The 21,756-nt window shown below is 47.3% G+C and overlaps 1 protein-coding gene across 6 annotated transcripts in view; it reads left to right on the top strand.

Moving 5' to 3' along the window:
• Window positions 1-175: 175 nt before the first annotated feature.
• LOC102901440 overlaps window positions 176-21,756 on the top strand; it is a 33,385-nt gene continuing 11,804 nt past the window's right edge. For 5 of the 6 annotated variants that reach the window (XM_023240076.2, XM_023240073.2, XM_023240072.2 and 2 more), the window contains exons 1-2: window positions 176-1,797; window positions 7,599-7,879. In XM_023240076.2, the coding sequence (XP_023095844.1) occupies window positions 194-1,243 (1,050 nt within the window). In that variant the 5' untranslated portion in view covers window positions 176-193 and the 3' untranslated portion in view covers window positions 1,244-1,797; window positions 7,599-7,879. Of the gene's footprint in view, window positions 1,798-2,334; window positions 2,338-7,598; window positions 7,880-21,756 lie in introns of all 6 variants that reach the window. The other variant, XM_045039565.1, reaches the window with a different exon arrangement.

Below are 21,756 nucleotides of genomic sequence, written 5' to 3'. Positions count from 1 at the left end.
GCGCGTGCGCACTAGCTCAGTCGCGCGCCCTCCAGGCGGTGGGCAAGGCGGCGGGCTAGTGGGCAAGGGTGGTAGGGTGGCAGGGTGGGAGGGTGGGGGAGGGCTGGGTGGGAGGGTGGGAGGGTGGGGGAGGGCTGGGGGAGGGAATGGGGAGCAGGGGTGGGTGGTGGGCCAGGGACGAGGGTGAGGGGTAATGTCTGTGGAGAAAGGGGTTCCGTTAGACTATTCGCTCTGGGGTATGAGGGATGTGCGGGGTAAGCAGCCCAGAGCAGTGAGGGGACGCGGCAAGGCCCGAGGCCAGGCCCGGGGTCACGGGCGGTCGCACCTGGAGCCAGGAAGCAGAGGGGCGCAGATTCAGCGAGAAACATTGTGGGTGCCCTGGAACGGGCTCATTGTGATCGGGAAGAGAATGGAGCTCCTGGGTAGAAATACACAAAAGCCTAGGATGTGGGGCCCCAAGCTTGACTCTGAGAACTGGAGACTGGACGGTGTGGAAAAGAGGGCCTTGAAAGAGAAGTCAGGCCAGAGTCAGGAAAGGATGGATGTGAAGCTACTGCCCAATGTAGCAGGTGCATCACAGGCTTCAGCAGGTTTGGGGGAAAACAGCCCAAGGGAGATGTGGGGAAAGCAAGAACTCAGAGGCAAAATAGGCGCTGAATCTGAAGGTGCAGGCACTACAGCAGGGTCTAGGATGGGGTCTGGTTTTAAAGACAGGTTGAAGGTTACTGGGGTACGGACCAGCGGAGAGGACTTGAGATCCAGGGGATATACACTAGGGCAGAATGAGGAGGAGCTGAGGTCCGGTGGCGAGAAGTTGAGGTCAAGTAGAGAGAGGCTGAGGTCAAGTGGAGGGAAGCTGAGTCTGACTGGAGGGAAGCTGGGGTCAAGTGGAGAGAACCAGGGATCCCGGGGAGAGAAGCTGGGAACTAGTGGGGAGGATTTGAGATCCACTGGAGATAAACTGCAGTCAAGTGCAGAAAAGCTGGGGCCTAGTGGAGAGAAGCTGGAGGATTCAGGAATGGGGAGCATAAATGAAGAGAGTATTGAAAGGTTGGTAGAAGTTACTGGTGCCGAGATGGAAATTCCTGTTGAAAGAGTGGAAGGGAGTGATGAGCTCGAAGGGGCTAAGGAGGCGGGAATTGAGGAGGATGTCTTGGATGGGGTGAGTGATATTGCTGATGAATCTGTTTCCGCGGAAGAGAAAGAGGTTATAGGTGAAGGTAGTGGTGAAGGAGGCAGATGAAGGACTGAGGCTAAAGAAAGGGAAGCAGATAGCGGAAGTGTTGCAAGTCAAAAAGGAGACATTAGAGCCACGCAGAGCATTATTGACCCTGAAGAAGTAAACCCGAGAGAGGGAAGGAGATCACGGGAATGAAGAGCTTCTGGGGTTGAAGGTGGAGGCCAGGGCCAATGGAAACAAAGAAGGGTGAGAGAAAGGGAAATGGGAACATTTTGAGGAGAAAGGAAAGATCTGAAAATGTGTTGATAAGTAGAGGACAAGTGGAGACTGGGTTCTTGGAGAAGAGCCGTGACTTGTAGGGAAATGTTTGAGAAGGGGATTTGGGACGGGCTAGAAGATTGCGTTTAATGTGTGATTGGGTTTACGAGATCCAGAAGAATGCGTCGTGAGAAAAATGGAAAATTACGGAAGGACAAAGGATAGGTAATGGAGGTTGTGAAGGAAGAAGCAAGCTGGAGCGAGCAAAGAAAACTTCTCAAAGAGGATCCTGAAGAAGAATGAGGGGCTCCAAAGTGACCAAGGCAAGAGCAAAGAAAATGAGGGAAGGAAAAAAAAAAGTAAGAAGTCAAATCCCATCATAATGATTATGTTTGTTGGGTCTGAAAGTTATTTCCTTTACTCTTTCTGTAATGTATGCCCTCCCATGTAAGCCAATTTTGCAATGTAATGGGACAGGCCAGGCCTCTTGCAGGGCCCCGTACATCTGGACCAAGCTCATCCTCATGGATCTTCCGTCTAACTAGCCCCCAAATGTATCCAGAATAATTGCTGGCCTCCACTATTTCAGTCACTTCACCATGATCACCATTTCCATGGGTTTCCCTCCCCTTCGCACATCAAATTCGAGTTGCTCATACTCAATTTGAAGTTACCTCAACTATTTGTGTTATTATTGTTTCCATTTTTGACCCATGTTATATATATATAATACACATTATATATGTGTATATACATTATATATGACATATACGCATTGTATGTATATACAGATATATAATGATATACATTATATATCATGTATATCATATATATTTATGTATAAATATATATATATATATATTTTTTTTTTAAGAGAGAGAGAGAGAGGGAGAGAGAAAGTGCAAGTGGGGGGTGGGGAGAGGGGCAGAGGGAAACAGAGAATCCCAGGCAGGCTCCACACTCAATGTGGAGCCCAACTCGGGGCTTGATCCCACAACCCTGGGATCATGACCTGAGCTAAAATCAAGAGCCGGACACTCCACCAACCGAACCATCCAGGCGCCACTCCCATCTTTGGCTTTTATTTGCTCATCTAATCACGTGGACTTTTCCTCTTGTGTCAGTCTCCTTTGGGGCTTTCTTTTATGACTTCCACATGCCGTCCGTCATCCACTGTCATCCCAGGGAAGAGAGGACCCCCCGAGTGCCTGCTGTCACGACATCAGCGTCAAAACTTAGGTTCTTAGGTCCTGTTTTTCTCTTGGATAGGGATGTAAGGAGATGACAGAAAGCAGCCATGGAGTGTTAGGATGAAAGAAATATTTCACCCTTTTCCTCCATATACTTTTATTCATTCATTTACTTACTTATCTTTAATGTAATTTTTTGAAGTTTCTTTATTTTTTTGACAGAGATAGAGGGTGAGCGGGGAGGTGCAGAGAGAGGGGGGAGACAGAGAATCCAAAGCAGGCTCCAGGCACTGAGTTGTCAGCACAGAGCCAGAAGCCCGACGCGGGGCTCGAACTCACAAACCGTGAGATGAACAGAGCCAAAGTTGGACACTTGACCGACTGAGCCACCCAGGTACCCCTAAATTGTTCATTTTTTACATACCCTTTGCTAATTTTCTGCCAAGTTTCCAAAAGATCTGTAAAGCCCATGTCAGAGTTTTGTTCAGATAGTCAAACCTAATAGATAATTTATTAATTTCACTTTTTTTTTTTTCCTTCTTTGAGTCCTTTGTCGTCTGGGTCTGAGGCAGAGTGGCTCTGTTCCAGGCTTCCTCCACAGCTACTTTCCTGGACTTCTTAACCCTTCTCTCTGTTCTTCTGTGTTGGATCTCCTACTGCCTGGATCTTAGATCTTCTCCCTCTCTCTTGTTTTACAGACTTATTTTGGTCAACCACATCCTCTAATAGCTTCCAGAGATGGATATGACCTGTTTTTCTTCCGTATGTGAATTACCTGTTTTCTACCACTCTGACAGGTCAGCCTGCCCTCTCGTCTCATTGTCTGTACTTCTACTATAGGACATTGGAGCCCGGTTAGGGCTCTTATCTTTTTTTCTATTTTTGTCCCTCTTTTTTTATTCTACTCTCTGGACAGTGTCATTAACTTTACCTTCTTATCCTTTCTATTGAGGATTTTGTTTTTTTTTTAATTTCGATTCTCTTGTTCACTGATTGTTTCTTTTTTTATATAGCATTTCTGTTTTTATTTCAGGTACATGTTCTCTTAGCTCTCCAAGGAAGAACTTTCCTGTTTCTAATTGTTCTGTTTTTCTTATTGTTTCCTTTGAATTCTTCTCCCCCCACCACCTTTTCTGGTGTGTGTGTGTGTGTGTGTGTGTGTGTGTGTGTGTGTGTGTGAAGTTTTCCTCAAATGTTTGATCTTATTCCGTGTGCACAGATGGGGCTTGTTAATTGACGGTCTTCATTCTTTATGGTTTTTACTGTATTTATCCCTTTATTTTCATCTTGGTGAGGTTTGGAGTTAAACATTGTGTGTTCAGTCTGCCGTGTTTGACAAAAAGTCTCCTCCAATACATTTTGAGTATTTTTTTTTAATTTTATTTTTTTTATTTTTATTTTTTAATTTACATCCAAATTAGTTAGCATATAGTGCAACAATGATTTCAGGAGTAGGTTCCTTAGTGCCCCTGACCCATTTAGCCCATCCCCCCTCCCACAACCCCTCCAGTAACCCTCTGTTCTCCATATTTATGAGTCTCTTATGCTTTGTCCCCCTCCCTGTTTTTAAATTATTTTTGTTTCCCTTCCCTGATGTTCATCTGTTTTGTCTCTTAAAGTCCTCATATGAGTGAAGTCATATGATTTTTGTCTTTCTCTGACTGACTAATTTCACTTAGCATAATACCCTCCAGTTCCATCCACATAGTTGCAAATGGCAAGGTTTCATTCTTTTTGACTGCCGAGTGATACTCGATTGTATATACGTACGACATCTTCTTTATCCATTCATCCATCGATGGACATTTGGGCTCTTTCCATGCTTTGGCCATTGTCGATAGCGCTGCTATAAACATTGGGATGCATGTGTCCCTTGGAAACAGCACACCTGTATCCCTTGGATAAATACCTCGTAGTGCAATTGCTGGGTCATAGGGTAGTTCTATTTTTCGTTTTTTGAGGAACCTCCACACTGTTTTCTAGAGTGGCTGCACCAGCTTGCATTCCCATACATTTTGATTATTCTTAATTGAATTTTCAAGTGTAACCCTGATTTTCATCTTGAAGGTAACTTACTGTTTCCTTTATGAATTTTCCTGGGTCAAAGTGACTAACATAGTGAACAAATAAACCTCAGCACACAGCAAAGTACTAGATCAGTTATTATAAACATGCTGTAATTGCTCTCATCTTAAAAAAACAACAATGCATCTTAAACCTGTTATCTCATCTTTAAAACAACACAAAACCTCTCTTGACCACACACATATTCCCCTCTGGCTACCGCCCCATTTTCCTGGTTCCCTGTGGTAGGCACAAAAGTGGCCCCTCAAAGATATACTCACTTCCTGATCCCAGGAACCTGTGCATATGGCCTCATATGACAGAAGGGTGAATATTAGTTGACATGGCAAAAGATATGATTAAGTTACAGATCCTGAAAGGGGGAGCTTATGCTAGATCATCTGGGTGAGCCCTAAATGCCATCACAAGCATCCTTATAAGAAAGAGACAAAGGAGATCAGACACAGAGAAGAGGAGGCGGCCATGTGAGCCCAAAGCCAGAGGCAGGAATGATTCGGCCACCAGCAGTTGGAACAGCAAAGAATGGATTCTCCCTCAGAGCCTCTGGAGAGTGTGTGGCCCTTGCCAAGGCCTTGATTTTGGACTTTTGGCCTCCAGAACTCTAGTCTCCAGAGGGAATAAATTTCTGTTCTTCTAAGCCATGCAGCTTGCGGTAATTTTTTACAGCAGCTCTAGGAAACTAATACATTCCCTTCACAGCAGGATTCCTCCAAATAGTTGTTTGCCCTTTTTCTAATCTTCTCCCTTCCTTTTTATCCAGCTGTTTATATTGGACTTTTAAAAATATACAGAAAAGTTGAAAGTTTAGAGCAACTAACTATTCTTTGCCTGGATTTAACAGTTGGTAATAGTTTGCCCTGTTGTGCTTTGTCAGTACCTCACGGATCTCCTAAGAATGAAGACATTCTCCTCCAGGGGCACCTGGGGGGCTCAGTCAGTTAAGCGTGGACCTGTTGATTTCAGCTCAGGTCATGATCTCACTGTTCATCGTGAGTTTGAGCCTGATGCTGCTCTCTGAGCTGACGGCACAGAGCCTGCTTGGGATTCTCTCCCTCTCTCTCTGCCCCTCCCCAACTTGAGGTCTCTCTCTCTCTCTCTCTCTCTCTCTCTCTCTCTCTCTCCCCTCAAGATAAATAAATAAGGGTGCCTGGGTGGCTCAGTCGGTTAAGCCTCTGACTTCAGCTCAGGTCATGATCTTGCGGTTTGTGGGTTTGAGCCCCGTGTCGGGCTCTGTGCTGACAGCTTAGAGACTGGAGCCTGCTTCAGATTCTGTGCCTCTCTCTCTCTCTCTCTCTCTCAAAAATAAATAAACATTAAAAAAAATTTTTAAGATAAGTAAATAAACTTTAAAAGTTAAACAAAGACATTTTCCTCCATATCCACAACACCTAAGTAAATTAAAACATTTTAAATTTAATAAATTAAAAATTAAGAATAATTCTCTAAAAGCATCTAATATTCAATCTATATTTAAATTTCCTTCCAAATAAAATAAAATAAAATAAAATAAAATAAAATAAAATAAAAATGTCCTTCCTTGTCCCCAAAAGATCTTTTATAACCTTTTTTCCTTGACCCAGCATGCATTCAGGGCTAATGTATTGAATGTGTTTGTTAACTCGTTTTAATGTACATTAATTTCCTCTAATTTTGTTTTTAACAGCTTTGACTTTTTAAAGAATTTAAGCCTGTTTTCTTAGATGTCTAGCATTCTGGATTTGTCTAGTTGTGTCCAGATGGTATCATTTAGTTCATTCTTCTATCCACTGTAGTTCTCATGTACTAGAAGTTGGAGCCATAGGCCCTGGTTTCTTTCTCTGTAGCACTTATCACCTCTGACTCAGAATTTTCCTTCTGTCCTTTTTTTTATTATCATCTCTCCCCAGTAGAATATAAGCCCCATGAGGGAATCAATGTGTGCCTGCTGGGTTCCCTGTTCTAGTCTGCTGTCTAACCAACACATAGTAGGCACTCGGCATGTGTTTGTGATATGAACTAAAGTCATATTAAGTGACTTTACCTGTGTCAATACTATTTAACATCTAATGGGAAATTGCTAGAATAATTTACCCTGTTCCTTAGAACAAATCACATTTTTTGAGGCCTCAAATGCCTGAAAATATCTTTTTTCCAAATTTGAGGTTTGTCTAGGTATAGAATTTTCCCTCGGCAGTTTGAAGACATGCCCCTTTGTGTTCTTCCTTCACTCATGGCCATTGAGAGTCCACATCCATTTTCGTGCTTGAGCCATTGCACACGAGCAGGCGATCTGTATATGTGGTGTTTTCTTCTCCTTGCCTCTGTTATTTCTGCTAATTTACTGTCACACGTTTATAGCTTGCTTATCCTTCTATTCTCTAGGAACTCTGATCCCATAGTTGGACAATAAAATAGACATAGTTGGTGTGGGCAGAATTGTAAAGATAAGCTACAGAAGGCTCAGCCCTAGAAGTAGGATCTTTTTGCAAGTGGTGACAGCTAACATTTCCTGAATTCTTCTGATAATCTGAATAATTTCATAGGCACCATGCTAAGCACTGTACATGCTCCCTGTCATTTCATCCTTCCAACAACTAACTCTCTGAGACGGGAACTGTTACCGTGTCAACTCCACTGGGTAGAAACTGCCAGGGCCATGCCCTGAGCCCACAGCTGCACTGGAAGCCACCCTGATGAACTACCCCCTCTGTTCCTACCAGACAAGGCCTGCTACTGGGTTTCCAAGCCCGCCAAAGCAGGGTCTGCGACCCTGCCCTGGGGGCGGGGAATGAGGCGGGACCGCAACCGGTCCAGCTCTTCAGTGAGGCGTGTTGAACGAGGGCTTCGGTGGCAAGTTTTAAAGAACACAAATGCCAAAAAGCAGTGATGTTTATTTTCTTTCCCAGATCTCTGCCTTCCCAAGATCATCTGCTCCTAGCCTCGTCTGGTGATTCTCTGAGCACCGACCGAGAAGTTGTTGCCTCTCTTAAAGGAGGCCCACACAGGCACGAGGTCAGGACAGTTTTGTGGGGCGCTCCAACTGCACGGCACAATATGTAAATGACGAAGGAAATAATCAGGCCTGTTCTTTGGATGGATTACATTTTCTCCTGGGACACCAGATGCATTCCACTGAGGCCACAGAAAGGAAAAGGATTGAGACACCACGACAAACGGAAGCCACCTTGTAAGTGCCGATATTTTCAATCATCTAGATAGCTGGAACTTTATAGATATGATATCCTTTAAAATTAACCAAAATGCACACATTTGAGGGCATCGAGGCTCTCGAGTGATTTTATGTATCTCTATTATGCTGTTCTTTCTTTGCATATTTGCCAAAGATCCTGTTTCTTGCAACGGGATGTGTTAAAAATGACTTTATGAAAAAGAAAATGACTTTATGGTTTGGCTTGTGTTTAAATGCCCCCCTTTGCCGGTCCCACTAATTCATTCGGCAAACACTGAACACCTACTGTGTGCCAGCTGGGAATGCAACAAATGTGAAGGACCAGGTTCTTGCCCTTGGCCACCTGTCTCTGTTGACACAGACCTCTCAACACGCAGATGTCCGTGCACTGTGAGGCGGGCGAGGAGGGCGCTATGTGCTAAGAGTGGTGTGACTGCAGAAGGGGGAGGGCCTGGCCTTGCGGCTGGTGGCGGGAGGCAATCAGAGAAGCCTTCCTCGTGGAGGTGACCACTTGGGGCTGGAATTAGACGGGTGAGAAGGGGTCCACACTGGGTGAGGAGAGGACAAGCAAACATTCTCAGAAAGAAGATTGCTGAGGACAGTGACTGGGGACTGCATGGCTCAGTCAGGAGAGGAGAACAGTCATTTGGTGCAGCCGGAGCAGAGAGAGTATTATAGAGACTGGCACACTCTGGAAAACAGCATGGGAGGTTCCTCAAAAAATCAAAACTAGAACTACCCTACGACCCAGCAATGGCACTGCTAGGTATTCATCCAAGGGATACAGGTGCTAGGTACCTAGAAATGGCGCTAGGTATTTATCCAAAGGATACAGGTGCTAGGTACCTAGAAATGGCGCTAGGTATTTATCCAAAGGATACAGGTGTGCTGTTTCGAAGGGACACATGCACCCCCATGTTCATAGCAGCACTATCGACAACAGCCAAAGTATGGAAAGAGCCCAAATGTCCACCGATGGATGAGTGGATAAAGATGTGGTATATCTATACAATGGAGTATTACTCGGCAATCAAAAAGAATGATATCTTGCCATTTGCAACTACATGGATGGAACTGGAGGGTATTACGCTAAGGGAAATTAGTCAGAGAGAAATATCATATGACTTCACTCATATGAAGACTTTAAGAGACAAAACAGATGAACATCAGGGAAGGGCAACAAAAATAATATAAAAACAGGGAGGGGGACGAGACAGAAGAGACTCATAAATATGGAGAACAAACTGAGGGTTACTGGAGGGGTTGTGGGAGGGGGGAGGGGCTCAATGGGTCAGGGGCATTAAGGAATCTACTCTTGAAATCACTGTTGCACTATATGCTAACTAACTTGGAGGTAAATTTAAAAAAATAAATGATGATGATAGAGACTGGCAGGATGTGAGCTTGGCATAGCCTGGGGACAGCCTTGAATGCAGGGTTAAGGAAGTTAGCCTTTGCTCTGTAGGCGACAGGGAGAATGACACCATGAGATCTTTGCTTTACATGGCTTACCAAGCTGAGAGATGTAATCAACAGGGTGCAGCATCAGGGGGGCTCAGAGTGGAGCACTGAGTAGGTGCTCAATAAAGCGGGAGATACGATTATTAGATCATTAGAATGAACAGTTCAAGGGGCACCTGGAGCATCTGACTTAGCTCAGGTCATGATCTTCCGGTTCATGGGTTTGAGCCCCACGTCAGGTTCTATTGCTGACAGCTCAGAGCCTAGAGCCTGCTTCGGATTCTGTGTCTCCCTCTCCCTGCCCCTCCCCTGCTCATGCTCTGTCTCTCTCTCTCTCTCTCTCAAAAATAAACCTTGGTGTGCCTGGGTGGCTCAGCCGGTTAAGCATCCAACTTCGCTCAGGTCATGATCTCACAGTTTGTGAGTTCAAGCCCCACGTCAGGCTCTGTGCTGACAGCTCAGAGCCTGGAGCTTGTGTGTCTCCCTCTCTCTCTGCCCCTTCCCCGCTCGTGCTGTCTCTCTCTCTCAAAAATAAGCAAACATTAAAAAAATAATAAAATAAAATAAATAAACCTTAAAAAATATTTAAAAAAAAAAAAAGAATGAACAGTTCGAGGTAGAGAGGTCAAGGCTATGAACTAAAGCAGAGAAAGTGGGGACAAAAACCAGAGGATAGATTGGAGAGGGTTTTAGAAGTCCTGTTGAACAGGATTGCTAATTAATTGTGAATGGCTGGTGAGGAGGGAGGCACCACACTTAGGGATAGCAGCAGCTGACGCGTATCATCCGTGCTTACTCTGTAGTTAGGCACTTTGCCCTAACTCATTTCATTTAATCCCATAATAGCCGTAATAGCCCTATTAGAGGGATTGTATTACTATTCGCATTTTATTTGTTTATTTTTAAAAATTTTTTTTTCAATGTTTTTTATTTATTTTTGGGACAGAGAGAGACAGAGCATGAACGGGGGAGGGGCAGAGAGAGAGGGAGACACAGAATCGGAAACAGGCTCCAGGCTCCAAGCCATCAGCCCGGAGCCCCATGCGGGGCTCGAACTCGGGGACCGCGAGATCGTGACCTGGCTGAAGTCGGACGCTTAACCGACTGCGCCACCCAGGTGCCCCCTATTCGCATTTTATAGGAGAGGAAGTTGGAGCCTGGAGTGTTCCACCAAGGCGACAAGGCAGGTATAGTGTGGGTAGTGGTTAGGATTTGAACCCAAGAGAATCGGCGCCCTTAGCTGCTACGCAGCATCAGCAGCTGACTGAATTTCGGGACCAACCGATTGGGATGTGAAGTGACCACTTCAGAAAGCAATTACGCAAGGGGCAGATTAGGGCCTAGAGCCCGCTGAACCCACCTTCTGCCCCCCCCCAGAGCTCACAAACAGGCCGCTGGGTACCCCATCAGGCCATAGCCGTGTTGTGTTTGTCTTACAGAATATTTTTAAAAACATTTTTAGAACTGATTGCTAATGTTAAAAAAAATCTAGAGAGTCACATTAAAGCCTGCTGGATTATTTTTATTATTATTATTAATTTAAATATTTTATTTTATTTGTTTTTTAAGTTTTTTTTTTTAACATTTATTCATTTTTGAGAATGAGACAGAGCATGAATGGGGGAGGGTCAGAGGGAGAGGGAGACCCAGAATCGGAAGCAGGCTCCAGGCTCCGAGCTGTCAGCACAGCACCCGACGCGGGGCTTGAACTCACAGACTCCGAGATCATGACCTGAGCTGAAGTCGGACGCTTAACCGACTGAGCCACTCAGGCACCCATTTTGTTTATTTTAGAGAGAGAGAGAGAGGGTGCAAGTAGGGGAGAGGGGCAGAAGGAGAGAGAGAGAATCTTAAGCAGGCTCCATGCTCAGCGCAGAGTCCGAAGCAGAGCTCAGTCCCACGACCCTGGGATCATGTCCTCGGCCGGAATCGAGAGCCGGCTGCTCAACCGACTGAGCCAGCCAGGGTCCCCAGCCTTGATTATCTTGAAAAGTGAGAAAATCTGGCCATACTGGGCCCATATAGCAACCCTTGCTGCCTATTCTGTGTCTCCTTCAGCTGGGACCTGTGCTCTCCCGTTGGCCAGAGCTCACCGGCCTGGGGTCCCTGCCCACCTCCACGGGTGCTGGAGTTTGCATCCCTCGGCCACAAGCTGGTCCAGTCTGATGCGAGGCTGTTTTTGTGCATTTCATCCTGTGTCAAGCCCAGGCCTCCACTGACGGTTAAATACTCCTTTTGAACTTCAGGGAATATAAGATAAAAACAAACAACACGTTTTGCTTTGTTTGTTTTTTCCCTTCATGCTGTGGGAATTGAGAAAAAATAATTACCCATCCACACTTGGATGCCCACAGGAGGAGGGCCACGAACAGGCAGTGCGGGACAAAAGTGAACGGTCACAGTTCCTGAAACCGGCACCAGGTGAAAGGAAATCTCAGTCGTGCCGTGGAAAACAGCAGATGTAATGGCAGCTCTACAAATCATGCCGTGACTTCTTTCTGTTGAATGTGTTCGGAACTTAATAATTTGCCTGAGTTTCGAACTGGCTTCTTTGGGCATGTTACAAGGAAGCTTTGGAGGAAAATACGTGTGCACGTATGCATGTGTGTGAGGCGTGCGTGGGCCATAGCTTACACTCCGTAGCTTGGGATTCTCTGCAGAAGTTGGATTTCAAAATTTTATTTTAAAATTTTTATGGTTTATTCAAGATTTGAAAAGATGTTTCTGTACCACTAAGTTAAAATGTGAGGCACAGGGCGGCAAACATGTTCCCATATTAAATATTTTTTTAAATTTTTTTTTAATGTTTACTTATTTTTGAGACAGAGAGAGACAGAGCATGAACGGGGGAGGGGCAGAGAGAGAGGGAGACACAGAATCGGAAACAGGTTCCAGGCTCTGAGCCATCAGCCCAGAGCCTGACGCGGGGCTCGAACTCGGGGACCACGAGATCGTGACCTGAGCTGAAGTCGGACGCTTAACTGACTGAGCCACCCAGGTCCCCCCCCCCATATTAAATATTTTGTTGCACCAAAGGTGTAACCATTCCCGCAGCAGCGGTCACCTTGGATACATGATGGATTTTATGCTTGTGTGGTTGTCTGCAAGTCATAAGCTGCACTCGGAGACGCGGGTTCAAATGAGAAATAGAGCTGACGTCAGAGTTGTAGGAGTTTGACTCCTAATCTGTGTTGTTTGTAGTGACACCAGGCAGTTTCCCCTCACGCCACCTGATTCAGGAACTGGAAGCAGGCAGCCGCTGCGGCTGGGCTGGAATGTCTCAGGCCACCGAGCACCATTCTGGGAGGGCCCCTGGGTCTCAGAGTTCACTGTCCATCTCAAAAGGGTCATCTGTTCTGTTAGACCACACACCCCCCCCCCCCACTCTCGAGAGGCCAGCCCCGCAAGCTTTCCCCCGGGGGGTTAGACGTGAGTGCGCAGGTTCGAGGTGCAGATCAATCCGGTCTCTGGAGCCGTTCCTACACAGATTACACCGGCTCCTGAGGTCACACTGCTGTGCCTTGGACTCTGACCCCTGCCTAGAACATTCTTCTTCCTCCTCTCCTCCCTCCTCAGAGACTCGCTACGCCTGAGGTGCACACCCAGGGTGGGACCCGGGCGCGTGCGTTGCGGCCAATTCTTCCGTTTGACCAGTTCTTCCATTCTTATCTGCGTCACTCGGAATCCGCTGTTCCTTATCATGTCGGTACTAGGTACTCAGCACCATGCTGACAGCCAGGGACACAACAGACGGGTGCTCCTGGGGACAAGAGGAGCATGCGGGGACTCGCTCGTGAGCAAGGTGGCACTTGTCACAGGACTCGAACAACTGGTGTTTTATCTCAGCCACATTATAAGTTCATTTCTGCGGTGAGGCCTAAAAAGCCTAGGCGCCCCAGAAGATCAGCCAGGCGCGTGGTAAAATTCTACTTCTCCCTTCATTTACCAAATATTTGCTAAACACCCATTACTTGTCAGGCGCTGTGCGGGATGTCAGGATTATGACAGAGGACAGAACTGACACATTTGTCACTTGGAACTTGCGCTGTCACAGAAGGTGACAGAAAAAAAAACAAAAAAAACTGTGTCCGTATGTAACCCGAGCTAAGAATTTTGGAGAAAAACCAAGCAGGGCAAGGGAGAGAGAATGACCTGAGGCAGCAGTGAGGGGCCTGCGCTTTTAGACACAGTATGTAGGAAGGCCTTTCCGATGAGGTGACTCCTGAAGCAGGGCCCAGAAGGGGGGGAGGGAGAAGCAGCTGTTTGGAGGAAGTCCTTCCCCGGGTGAGGGGGGTGGGGGCGCGGGGAGGACTCCCCAGTGGCAAGTGGCCTGGCCTTTTGGAGAAATCAGAAGTCACCAGCTGAACTCCTGCCCCCGCCGTTTCCTCGTCCGCGAGTCCGTGGGCTTGTGGGGAGGAACAGACAAAATCACTTACGGAAATATCTATGTCAACCGTCAGGCACTGTGTAAAAAGTTACTGTCTTTGTGTTGACTTTACCCGGCGTTTGTCGAGTGTCTAAATCGTCAGGATTGTAATTATTATATTACAGTTCTGCCCTTTCATTTTTTGTATTATCGTGGTGACATTCACCTAACATGTAATTATCCCTCATAAAGCGTGTACTCCAGTGGCATTTAGTCCGTTCGTTCTGCGTGCACCCACCATCTCTGACTACTTTCAGACTTTTTCATCATCCTGCTCTTAAGATTTTCAGATTCGTTTATGCAGCCCCTCTTGAAAAAAGCCTTTCCCCCCATATCTGACTTTGTCCGTTCCGGTTCTGGCTGGCCTTCCCCGGTTCCTATGACTCCTCCGTGTGTTTATTCAACAGCTATTTATCGAGTAGCTACTATGCAACGGGCACCAGGCTAGGTCGGTACTAAGGATATAGCGGGGACAAAGGACACACAGGCCTTCACTTAGGGGACTCGTAATCTAGTGGGGATTTAGGCTGTGAACATGTAATTACCAGGAAATTGATTTTTTTTTTCAACGTTTATTTATTTTTGGGACAGAGAGAGACAGAGCATGAACAGGGGAGGGGCAGAGAGAGAGGGAGACACAGAATCGGAAACAGGCTCCAGGCTCTGAGCCATCAGCCCAGAGCCTGACGCGGGGCTCGAACTCACGGACCGCGAGATCGTGACCTGAGCTGAAGTCGGACGCTTAACTGACTGCGCCACCCAGGCGCCCCAGGAAATTGATTTAAATTGGATAAATGCTTATAAGAAAAGAGTGCTTTGAAAATTGTGTTGAAAACATTTGTGGAGTTATAAAAGCTACTAGAAGTGAGAAGTTTAATAGCTACTAGCTACTAAAGCTCAGGCTAGCATGACCATATTGTTCTTAGTTCAGAGACACTGGAAAGAAAGATCACCTCCGGGAAGTGACCTGGATTGTGTTAGCACAGAGTGGGAAGGCAGGGGCTGAGGTCAGAGCGGTGACGTCTCATTCATTTCCTCCTGCTATCAGTCTGTTGAGATACTCGGCGACAGATAGTGTTATCATTGCTCCCCTTTTGTAGACGTGGAAACTGAGGCGTAGAAGGTCGTGCCTTGCCTCGTGCCACCTGGTGGGGATTTTATTTCACTTTAGCCCTCCGTCTGGTAGAGCTGAAAAGCATTTTGTCCAATAGGGGTCAGTGCTGCACCTGACTGGGTTTAAGACCTGCTCTGTTGGTCAGGATCCGCCCAGCCCACTTGGTGTGCTCCCAGCCTTCCAGGAGAGGGCACTGCTAGGCTGGCCTTGGAGTCACCTCACCAGAGCTCCTGGGTCCTGCCCTCCAGCGCCCCCGCCCCCAGACTCATGACCCAGCAAGCTCTCAGCCCCCCCAGGCCTTTTCTTGCACGCTCATGTGTGCGTCTGTGTTTTCCCAGATGATTGTTTCTTAATCACGCTACGGAATAACAAATCAGGGCTAGTAACCCAAGTTACCTCGAGTGACGAGCCAGGGAACACCAAAACGTAGGTACAGCCCCCTGGGCGGGGAGCCACAAAAACTGCTGGCGTGGTCCTCGTAGCCACGTGGTCCAGCAGAGCCACGGCAGTGCCCACACTGCACGTCCGTCATGTAGGCGCAATCGTCGAATTTCTTTAGGCAAGGTGACCTGGCAGCGTTTCCACCCCACCCACAGCTAGTTTCGCTTTCCTAATGTTGTTAAAAAGTCCCTCCTAACTGAAGTAGGGTGGTTGAACCCGTTCCAACATTTTACTTCATTTTCGAATGTGACCACTTGTTGGAGATCTCTTCCTTCTAGTGGGTCTCTTCCCTTTCTTCTCGGGAAGATGCCCGCGACTGTCCTCTTTGGCGTTTGTCCAAAGTCCAGTTTCTAGTAGCTTTGGGGCTGTGGTTTAATTTTAACCATAAGAGCTTCTTTTAGAGTAATTACTTTTTAATCTGGAAAGAGCCAGTTTGTTACAGAACAATAACACCTCCTTCCTGGAACCAGTAGACAGAGTTATGTTCATTTACTGCTGATATGTCTTTTTTTTTTATTTTATTTTTTAAACATTTATTCATTTTTGAGAGACAGAGCGCAAGTGGGGGTGGGGCAGAGAGAGAGGGAGACACGGAATCTGAAGCAGGCTCCAGCCTCTGAGCTGTCAGCACAGAGCCTGACACGGGGCTCGAACTCACGAACCATGAGATCATGACCTGAGCCAAAGTCAGATGCTTAATCGGCTGAGCCACCCAGGCGCCCCTGATATATTTCTTTTTAAACGGGGAGACTGATTTGAAAAGGGAGAAATGAAAACTGTGGATAGGGCAGTTTGAAGGACTGTTTGAATGTCTGCTCTAATCAAGGCTGTAAACACCGGGTGTCTTGACAGTGGGCTTGGGAGAGCACCCAGGGACCAAATGATTTAGAGGCCCCTGAGCAGGCCCTGGAAGGAATGCAGCAGAAAACGGCTTTTGAGAGCTGTCCTGTGGGCAGCCTTGTGGCGTTCGGTTTTCTGGGACAATCTCCGTTTCTGAGACCGAAGATACACTGGCCGTTCGCCAGGTCATGCATCAGATGGCCACCAATTCTTGGTTCTGAAATGTGGTCACCAGAGAGGCCTGTGAGCCGTGACAGGCGTTATCTCCTTAGCAATGACCTTACCCAGGCAGTGAAGCAGAGCTGGGATCCCCAGGGCACCGGTGAGGGTAATTCCAATTCCTCTTTCACCTATGATGCAGGTCCTTTGGTAATAATGACTTGTATCTGTAGGACATTACAGATTTTGAGGCAGAAAGACAGGAATTGGTAATCAACCCTTTTGCGGTTTAGGTGGCAAACCTCTTCTTTGGAAATTCAAAAAAAAAAAAAAAAAACAAACCCACAAAGATGAAAAGAATATAGAATATGCAACGGAGGCCAGTTCTAGGAAAAATTCTTTATGCCATTCTGAGCTAAGGCAAACAAATTTGGGAAGACTTCCTCGTTTTACAGAAAGAGTTTTTTCACTTCACCAGAGATTCACACTGGGATTTATTTAAATATGAAGCTCTTCTAGAGCATTTGAGTAGGAGGGAGGACAGACACACTGGAGGCTAACTTTCAAAAGCTGTTACCAGTGGGAGATGAGTCTTAAATGAAAAAGTGTCTGATTGCCCAGTGAGTCAGTAAGGGCTGAGGCTTCCACTTAGAAAAACCTGACCTTGCACAGACTCTTTCAAGGGCAGGAGCGGAAAGCCAGGAACGGCCGTGCTGGCCCGATTGGTCCCACAGCAGCTCCTGAAGGCAGAGGCTGTGGCTTTCATAACTCCTCACTGCTGGGGCCCCTGGTTCAGAACACTCAGTGAATATCCGACCAACACATTTATTGGTTAGATTTGACGCTTGTAAGGAGAAAGATCTTGCGATCTGATCCAGCACAGAATCGGAGCCGGGTGCTTCCCACTTCTCTTGCCTCTGCATGGGTCCTGAAGAAGAAGAGGAAAAGTGCAAAAGTTTCATGTGCCCAGAGGAAAAAATTCATACAGAGATGAATTGGAAAAAAAAAAAAAAAAAAAAAAGGAAAAGAAATAAAGCCGAGCTAATCTGGGAGTTTGATCACTACTGAGAAGGAGTTTTTGTTTCGTCATTCAGTTTCTAGCACGGCCTCCAGCTCAGACCTGTGCAGCCAAGTCTCACGAAGCTCCTTCCCTGCTCGGGCCTTCTCCCTGCCCCCTGGGCTCAGTTACTCATTTGGACCTGGGCTGCTACACCCCAAGGCACCCCTCTTTCCTGAATCCTCCCCCACGCACCTACCAAAGGCGGAGGGGCTAGGGTGGCACTCTCAGGGAGGTGCTAGGCTTCCCGAATGGTGCCATCACCCCCTAGGAAGGACTTCTACTTGGTGATGCCCTGGAGGAGCCCTGGGAGGTAACCGGTTGGGCACTGATTCAGTTGGAAGAGAGCTCAGAGGAAGATGCTTAACTGGAGGAAATACGGGCGCCTGGGTGGCTCAGTCGGTTGAGCGTCCGACTTCAACTCAGGTCACGATCTCACGGTCCGTGGGTTTGAGCCCCGCGTCGGGCTCTGGGCTGATGGCTCAGAGCCTGGAGCCTGCTTCGGATTCTGTGTCTCCCTCTCTCTCTGCCCCTCCCCCGTTCATGCTCTGTCTCTCTCTGTCTCAAAAATAAATAAATGTTAAAAAAAAAATAACTGGAGGAAATAAGTCAGCCCAGGGAAGCATGGGTCTGTGTCTCCCACTGGTTTGGGGGTAGGAGGGTAGAATCAGGAACTTTTGCACCATGAATTCCTAGAATGTTATGATGATTTTTCTAAGATTCTCTTATCTTTTTATTATTTATTTATTATTATTTTTTAAATGTTTATTATTTTTTGAGAGAGACAGAGACAGAGCTTGAGCAGGGGAGGGGCAGAGAGAGAGGAAGATACAGAATCTGAAGCAGGCTCCAGGCTCTGAGCTGTCAGCACAGAGCCCGACGCGGGGCTCGAACTCACGGACCATGAGACCGTGACCTGAGCCGAAGTCAGACACCCAACCGACGGAGCCACCCAGGCGCCCCAGTTATTATTTATTTTTGAGAGAGAGAGCGCAAGTGAGGGAGGGGCAGAGAGAGAGAGGGGACAGAGGATCTGAAGCAGGCTCTGTGCTGATAGCAGAGAGCCTGATGTGGCGCTCGAACTCATGAACCGTGAGATCCTGACCTGAGCTGAAGTCGGGCAGTTAACCAACTGAGCCACCCAAGCACCCCCAAGATTCCCTTATCTTAAGGTTTGTACTCCTTCAGCCAGCACACATGGGGTTGGGACTTTCCTTTTGTCTTGATTATAGCCTCAGAATCACAGGAAAATCCATGAGAATGAGGGTCTGAAAAACGAAAACTCTCACAGAGAAGGCTCAGTGTATTGAGGTAGATGTCAGAAGTCATGAGATATGTTATTGGTCAGTGAGAAATTTCCCCTAAATAATCTTTCAGAGAAAGGAATGGGTGGCTAGTTGGTTAAGCATCTGACCCCTGATTCTGGCTCAGGTCATGATCTCATCGTTCATGAGATCGAGCCCCACGCTGGCACTGACAGCACGGGGCCTGCTTGGGATTCTCTCTCTCCCTCTGTCTCTGCCCCTTCCCTTCTCTGGCTCGCTCTCTCTCTCTCTCTCTCTCTCTCTCTCTTTCTTTCTCTCTCTCTGTGTCCCTCAAAATAAATAAACATTAAAAAAAAAAAAAGAAAGGAATGGAGTCAAGGGCTTAAGTTGGAATATATGTGGTTGACCTAGTTATAAGGTTGGCTGTCTGTTTAATTAATAGATACTTCCATGGTGTGGGACAGCAAGGTCACACGTAGCCCTGGATAGTCACAATGCTGTCCTGGGGCTCTGGAAAAAATGGTGACAAAGGATTCAGCTTCAGGCTTATTTGATCTTAGTCTCCAGGCTGGCATGGGTCAGAAGTAGCATAAAATATTGAAGTGGCATCCCAAATATTAGTTCTAAAGAACAAACTGAATGGAGAGGGAGAGCGTCTTAGATCCAGCCAGGGCAGCCAAGCCCCTGGCGAGTGACGTCACTCACGTGTGCCTCGAGGGAGCACCTGCGGCGGTTTGGGATTTGTAGTCCGCTGTGGGACCACAGTGCTGAGAGGGTTCTTCCCCGAGTTCGACTTACCCTGTCAGCAAGACACGGTTTTTAGGATTTGTTCGCCACGTCGTGGCACATTAGGCACAATCTCTTTTAAGTTCAATTAAATTAATGTTTAGAAATACTGTAGATCGAAAGGGCTAGAAAGCACTCTAGCAAGCAGTATTACTGGAATTAAAATGCTTTGAGGGGTGCCTGGGTGGCGCCGTCGGTTAAGCGTCCGACTTCAGCCAGGTCACGATCTCGCGGTCCAGGAGTTCGAGCCCCGCGTCAGGCTCTGGGCTGATGGCTCAGAGCCTGGAGCCTGTTTCCGATTCTGTGTCTCCCTCTCTCTCTGCCCCTCCCCCGTTCATGCTCTGCCTCTCTCTGTCCCCAAAATAAAAAAAGTAAATAAATAAACGTGGAAAAAAAAATGCTTTGAGTTGGAGCCTTAGAGAAACTTACAAATTTGTAGGAGTTAACTGGGATGAGTTCCAGCTCTCACAAGACACATCTAAGTTCCTGAGGGATATCAGCACCGTGTAGTGTGCTAAACTGAGGTGACCTTGCTGCCCCACACCATGGAAGTATCTATTAATTTCAGGAGGTATTTCAGGTGGCTGGGGGCAGAACAAGGAGGGACAGCAGGAGATAAGAAAGGTCATAAAGCATCTTGAAGCACCAGACGTTATCTCCCTCTATGAAACACTGGGGACTGAATCGTTTGGGTCGGTTGCCTGTTTGGGTAGAAAGGTAAACTGAGGCAGGCGTCCCCGGAGCCGACTCGGGAGGAAATGTTCAGGGACAAACACCCTGTAGCTACCTCTTTGATGTCAAAGGTGAAGTAGGTGAACCCCAGACCTCACTATAAGATATGAAGAGTCACTCCAAATTAATAAGCTCGTTAAACTCGTATGTTTGACTGTCTACACATCGGCTTTAGAGAAAACACATGGAATGCTTCCAGCCACACCTTCTCAAACCACTTAGCTGACAGTTTTTTCTGCTAATTACTCTGGTGAGCGTCTCTGTCATTTACAAAGTTTGAGGCAGGCAGGGTGGTGGTGGGGGGGGATGTTTGTCCCTTGGTTCCCTTTTTAGCACCTAGGGATCAAATTCTGCCATCTTTTGAAATCAGTCTGATCTGTCAGATTACCAGAGGCCGCCAGAGTAGAGGACCCGAACCACACACAAACACACACACGCACACGCACACGATCACCTGTCTGATTTGCTGTGGCCGCAGGGCCAGGGTCTGTGTTTTTAGGTTTCTATGTGCTTCTTCGTTGTCTTTAAATTTTTTTTTAATGTTTATTTATTTTTGAGAGACAGAGAGGGAGACAGAGCAGGAGCAAGGGAGGGGCAGAGAGAGAGAGAGAGGGAGACAGAATCCAAAGCAGGCTCTGGGCTCCAGGCTCCGAGCTGTCAGCACAGAGCCCGACGCGGAGCTCGAACTCGTGACCTGTGAGATCGTGACCTGAGCTGAAGTTGGACGCTTCACTGACTGAGCCACCCAGGTGCCCCCTTCATTGTATTTTTGGGTGAATATCGGCTCATTCACCTAAAGGCTCCTCCTCCACGTTCACTTTGTTTTGATGAAATGAGACGGCTTCTGCCCTTTTCCTTGTTTCTTTCCTTCCTTGGACGTTAGTAAGATCAATGGGATAAAGCTCATAAAGGATGCTGAATTACTTCAAGAGGAGTTCAGGCTGACTCACTTCACATACCCCACAGTCCAGGGCTTCTGACATCTGCTTCCCTGGGGATGCTGCCCGAGAGGAAGCAGCTGGGGCTATGGACCCAGTGCCACATGGTACTCTTGGTTGGAGCCGCTCACTCCTGACCTTAGCCTCAACACTCTTATCTCCAGAAATAGGATAAACGGCAGTTCAGCCACTTGTGACTCCTCATCATGGGGGCCTTCGGTCACCTCCAGCATGACTTACCAGACTAGATAGTTAGTTCCAGCCCCGGAATGTTCCAGGAACCACTCGAAGGTAGACTCAAAGGGGAACAAGGTGGAACGTAGGAACCTAGGAGGTACCCTCACCAGCTGTTTTCAAAGACGAGGCCGCAGGGAGACGGCGAGCCCCGCTCCTTTGTGTGTCGAGATGTCTGAACTCAGCTGGCAGGGCACAGTGAAGCCCCCCGCCCCTTCCCGAGAGTTCTTGCTCAGGACAGCCGGGTGACCAGGGCTCAGGGAACATCACAGTAGCTGCAAGCCCCGTCACCTAGATGTCGTTGAACTTCTTAGGCTGTCAATGCTGTGACCTGCTGTAGATCGTGTGGTCGAAGCGCGGACGTGGCTTGGGCAGGCGGCCCCTTCCAGACTCCTCGTTGGGTAGTGGCTTTTCGCTAAAC

This window comes from Felis catus, chromosome D1 (assembly GCF_018350175.1).
Source record: "Felis catus isolate Fca126 chromosome D1, F.catus_Fca126_mat1.0, whole genome shotgun sequence".
In the NCBI taxonomy this organism is placed as follows: domain Eukaryota; kingdom Metazoa; phylum Chordata; class Mammalia; order Carnivora; family Felidae; genus Felis; species Felis catus.
This window is presented reverse-complemented; position numbering and strand designations above follow the sequence as displayed.